At 58.1% G+C, this 5,232-nt stretch overlaps 1 protein-coding gene and 1 long non-coding RNA gene across 5 annotated transcripts in view; both read left to right on the top strand.

Annotated features, from left to right (window-relative positions):
• NOXA1 (NADPH oxidase activator 1) overlaps nt 1-5,232 on the top strand; it is a 10,673-nt gene that overhangs the window by 1,856 nt on the left and 3,585 nt on the right. For all 4 annotated transcript variants that reach the window (XM_032261699.1, XM_032261698.1, XM_032261701.1 and 1 more), the window contains exons 2-5: nt 1,371-1,454; nt 3,634-3,742; nt 4,356-4,490; nt 4,760-4,867. In XM_032261699.1, the coding sequence (XP_032117590.1) occupies nt 1,371-1,454; nt 3,634-3,742; nt 4,356-4,490; nt 4,760-4,867 (436 nt within the window). The remainder of the gene's footprint in view (nt 1-1,370; nt 1,455-3,633; nt 3,743-4,355; nt 4,491-4,759; nt 4,868-5,232) is intronic.
• Nucleotides 2,146-3,618, top strand: LOC116539088. Its single transcript, XR_004263918.1, has 3 exons — nt 2,146-2,537; nt 2,763-2,822; nt 2,912-3,618. It is a non-coding gene; the product is annotated as an uncharacterized LOC116539088 (long non-coding RNA).

The following is a 5,232-nucleotide window of genomic DNA, read 5'->3' as shown; positions in this document are numbered from 1 at the left end:
TTTGTGAGACTGAGACCACAGCACCCTCCCTGTCACACACATTTCACTGATGGCTACAGTCCCGTTCAGAACACACAAAGTCCTCTGAGTCTCGTTTAAGGAAGAGCTGTGCTTTACACACAGACAAACCCATTAAAACATTTGTGTTCTAGGCCGGGCGCAGTGGCTCAAGCCTGTAATCCCAGCACTTTGGGAGGCCGAGCGGGTGGATCACGAGGTCAAGAGATCGAGACCATCCTGGTCAACACGGTGAAACCCCGTCTCTACTAAAAATACAAAACATTAGCTGGGCATGGTGGTGCATGCCTGTAATCCCAGCTACTCAGGAGGCTGAGGCAGGAGAATTGCCTGAACCCAGGAGGCGGAGGTTGCGGTGAGCCGAGATTGCGCCATTGCACTCCAGCCTGGGTAACAAGAGTGAAACTCCGTCTCAAAAAAAAAAAAACAAAAAACATTTGTGTTCTTTCTGATTCTATCAGATATCTAGTGTGTCATTTTGCATGAACTACCAAAAAAGGATTTTTATTTTATTTGTTTATTTTTTGAGACAGAGTCTCTCTCTGTCTCCCAGGCTGGAGTGCAGTGGCACGATCTTGACTCACTGCAACTTCTGTCTCCCAGGTTCAAGTGATTCTCCTGCTTCAGCCTCCTGAGTAGCTGGGATTACAGGCATGCGCCACTACACCCAGCTAATTGTTGTATTTTTGGTAGAGACAAAGTTTCACCACGTTGGCCAGGCTGGTCTTGAACTCCTGACCTCAGGTGATCCGCCCATCTCTGCCTCCCAAAGTGCTGGTATTACAGACATGAGCAACCGCACCCAGCCTGTAATGCAGTTCTTAACTGGTGACTCTGGGATCTGGGCTGTGTCGTCTCATCTCCGGTGACAGCCAAGGTTGCCTGAGGTCAGGAGTTGTAGAATCACTTGCACCCAGGAGGCGGAGGTTGCAGTAAGCCGAGATCGCACCGCTGCACTCCTGCCTGGGTGATGGAGTGAGACTCCATCTCATAAAAAAGGATTTTTAAAAGACAAAAATCTTGCATAACCGCATTCCCCAAAAGCGACTATTATTAACATACTGGAACATTTTTTTCTGGCCTCTGTCCTTGTGCTCATGGTGAACAAATCGGTGTCAGCAGCACCTCAATGAGCTCTGCGCCCTGGGCAGGTTGGGGTTGGGTGGGCTGCCTGAGTGGTGACAGCCCTGCTCAGGCAGGGACCCCAAAGGCCCCTGGACAGGTGCAGGGGGGTTGTGGGGGCTCCCCAGGGGCTGATGGAATTCTGTGGCCCTGTCACTGATCACTCGGGATCTGTGATGCTGCGTGACCGGGTTACACACCTGGGCATTCCGTGGGCATTTCTGTCCCCAGGCATTTGACCAAGCAGTGACCAAGGACACCTACATGGCCATTGGCTTCTTCCAGCGAGGAGTGGCCAACTTCCAGCTGGGGAGGTGAGCACAGGGGCACCTTGTTCCTTCTCTGACGGCCCTTTGTCCCCCTGCAGAGTCCACTCCTGCCCTCCCTCCTCCTCCCCTCCACCGGCTCCCTTCTCGTGCCCCCCCTCCTCCTGGTTCCTGGCTTCAGGGAAAGCTGGGCAGAGACTCTGGCCCTCCCCTCTGCTCAGCGCCACCCTTGGACGGTGGTCGGGTCCTCACTGCTTGCTCGGGCTCTCTGCACCGTGTTCCTTCCTAGAGGAGGAATGAGGGAAGGGTGACCATCAGATGCAGGCCAGGCCCTGCCTCGGCCTCTGCCCAATGCTCTAAGGCCCATGCCAGGAGGGCAGGCTCTGCGGGGAAGTGGATCAAATCCTGAAAGACTTGCAATCCTGAAATGTCAAAATCCCTGAAGTCTAAAATCCCCAAAATATAAAAATCTAGAAAAAATAATTAAAATTCTCTAAAACAAATTTATTTACTTTTTTTTTTAAATACTGAGACAGAGTCTCACTCTGTTGCCCAGGCTGGAGTGCAGTGGTGCGATCTTGGCTCACTGCAACCTCCGCCTCCCGGTTCAAGCGATTCTCCTGCCTCAGCCTCCCAAGTAGCTGGGATTACAGGTGTGTGCCACCACGCCCAGCTAATTTTTGTATTTTTAGTAGAGATGGGGTTTCACCTTGTTGGCCGGGCCGGGGTCTTGAACTCTTGACCTCGTGATCCACCCGCCTCCCAAAGTGCTAGGATTACAGGCATGAGCCACTGTGCCCGGCCTATTTACTTTTTTTTAAAGAGATTTATTTCAGAAACATAAAAACATGACCGAACCCTTCATCGGCCAATAAAATAGGCAAAAATAACATACATACATACAAACTCATGCACGTTAGCAACAGGCTCACAGGCGTGAGAGCCACCAGCAGATGAACTGTGCTCATGATGAGCTGGGTGAGGAGGGGAACTCACACGTGTGCGTAGGAGGTGAGACGGGGAACACGCATGTGCATAGGAGGTGAGACAGGGAACGCGTGTGCGTAGGAGGTGAGAAGGGGTAACATGCGTGTGCGTAGGTGAGATGGGGAACACACGTGTGCATAGGAGGTGCGACGGGGAACTCGCGTGTGCTTAGGAGGTGAGACGGGGAACACGCGTGTGCGTAGGTGGTGAGACGGGGAACATGCGTGTGTGTAGGTGAGACGGGGAACGCGTGTGCGTGAGACGGGGAACGTGTGTGCGTGAGATGGGGAACACGCGTGTGCAGAGGAGGTAAGACGGGGAACATGCGTGTGCGTAGGAGGTGAGAAAGGATAACACGTGTGTGCGGAGGTGAGACGGGGAACACACATGTGCATAGGTGAGAAGGGGTAACACGCGTGTGCGTAGGAGGTGAGATGGGGTAACACGCATGTGCACAGGTGAGACAGGGAACACGCGTGTGCGTAGGAGGTGAGAAGGGTTAACATGCATGTGTGTAGGTGAGACGGGGAACACGCGTGTGCATAGGAGGTGAGAAGGGGTAACGCGTGTGCGTAGGAGGTGAGAGGGGTAACGCGTGTGCGTAGGAGGTGAGACGGGGAACTCGCGTGTGCGTAGGAGGTGAGACGGGAACTCGCGTGTGCGTAGGTGAGACGGGGAGCACGCACGTGCATGAGAGACCGTGGCTGGTGGCTGTGTGCACCTGCCTTTATAGCTGCAGCCATCAGAACACCAGGATGAACAACCCGTCCTCTAAGCAGCTCCGTCAAAGGCGCAGGGGACACCACGTGTGCCGCCGCCCAGAGAGGCAGGGTCTCAAACAGCTTCTCTCTCAGAAAGGCAGAGGACAAAAAGGCCACCTCCTCCTTTACTGAGGAAGTCCCAGGACTGTGCCTCTCTGGATTAGGGTCCAGCCCCCCGGGCAGCCTCACCTTCAGATCAGCAGGGGAAGCCTGCCTGGGGGAGGTGAGGAAGGAGGCTCAGAGTTTGCAGGGGGAGCCCCCACAGGGTGGGGAGGGGGCTGAGAAGCAGGAGGGAAGTAACCAGGGCACTCTGCACAGTTCAGAAGAGAGGTGGGGGTGCGACCCCGCATCCGCTCAGCACCCACCAGACCTGAGTGTGGAGACCTGGGCACCCCACTGCCCTCCCCCGGAGGGGGCGGCTGGGTGGGGCTGGGTGCGAAAGCTGCCCTGCACTGCTGAGGGACCCTGGCTGCCCACAGGTTCCAGGAAGCCCTGTCTGACTTCCAGCTGGCCCTGGTACAGCTGAGGGGCCACGCTGCCATCGACTACACACAGCTGGGCCTGCGGTTCAAGCTGCAGGCCTGGGAGGTGAGGCGCAGGGCTCACTGTGCTGCATGCTGTGGGCGTCCGCGGGCGGTGGCACCGTCACCAGAGGGCCCTCGGGCTGGGGAGCGCCTCTGGCTGAGGCTCTTGGTGCCATGGAACCCCTTGGGCACTCCATGACCTGCAGGAGGGTTCTGGTGGCACTGAAGGTGGGGGCACCCCCATTTTGTGCCATTTCAGGCCACCAGGGGTGGCTCTACCCTGGAGAAGGGCAGAGGCAAAAGGCTGCTGGGTGGACAGGATCAGGCAGGGGGTCGTGCCCACCGTCCACTGTGTACCCAGCCCTTTCCTGGCTGCCTGGAACATGTTGGCACTAAGGGAGGGGCACTGAGAGGCCCCCGCCAGACCCCAGGAGATGCGCTTCCGGGAAGCCTTGCGGGATTAGCATTGTCTTAAGATGAAAAATGGAAGGGAGAGCCCACTGGGTAAGGGGTCTGGAGTCAGGGTTAAAGCCAGGGAGGCGGGGGTCCACCAGCCCAGAGCATAGAACGGTGCAGGGGAGGGGTGGGGGGGAGTGGGGAGGAGTTGGGTGGGGGAGCCAGGGCAGGCGCCAGGGGAAAGGGTCACGCCCCTGCCATCACCTTGGCCTCGCTCCCAGGTGCTATACAATGTGGCATCAGCACAATGCCAACTGGGGCTCTGGACAGAGGCGGCCAGCAGCCTAAGGGGGGCCATGTCCAACTGGCCGGAGGGGTCCCTGAATGGCCTGGAGTCGGCTCTGGACCAAGTGCAGGTGAGGAGTGCTGTCCTGGGTCTGGGTTTTGGGTGGGTGTCTACCACAGCCCCTCAAGACCAGCTTCCTGAGCTGAAGAAGCTTCCAGAGGGAGGTACCCTAGTGCCCAGTTTTGGGGGCCAGGCAGGGGCTTCACATGGCCTGCAGGAAGGAGGCGGGGGCCCACGTGGCCCCTCCTGCTGCAAGGCACAGAGGCTGTGGGCTGCAGGCCTGGCTGGTCACCCGGTCGGTCGCCCGGTTGGCATCTGCTGGACGCCCACCCTCTCCAGAGACAAAGCTTGCTGCCACTGAGGCAGGTCCCCAGGGGCGAGGTCTTCCGGCCCCACCGGCGGCACCTGGACCATCTGGAGCCCATGGATTTCCTGGGCAAGGCCAAGGTAAAGGTGAGGGCAGCATCCCGGGCATCACAGCCGGTGCTGAGCCCTCAAACTGTGTCCCCAGGGACATGGGGGTACAGCCCAGGCCACCACAAAGACCAGGAGGGTGGGGAGTGGGCCCACAGCCATCTGCAAGCCGTGACCAGAGTGGGGGGGGTGCTGTGAACTTGGAGGCGGAGCCCACTAGAGCCAGCTGCATGGAGGGGGCTTCTGCTCTCCCAGCAAGGACCCTGCCGTGCCACCCCCACCCAGCCTCGGCCACAGCCACAGCCTCATGTTCTCCCCGAGTCCCCCCATCCTCCCAGAGTCCCCCCATCTTCCCAGAGTTTCCCCGAGTCCCTCCATCCTCCCAGAGTCCCCCCATC

This window comes from Sapajus apella, unplaced genomic scaffold, assembly GCF_009761245.1.
Source record: "Sapajus apella isolate SASKATOON/1434 unplaced genomic scaffold, GSC_monkey_1.0 scaffold126, whole genome shotgun sequence".
Lineage (NCBI taxonomy): Eukaryota > Metazoa > Chordata > Mammalia > Primates > Cebidae > Sapajus > Sapajus apella.
Note: the sequence above shows the minus strand (reverse complement) of the source record. Positions and strands in the feature narration are given on the sequence as shown.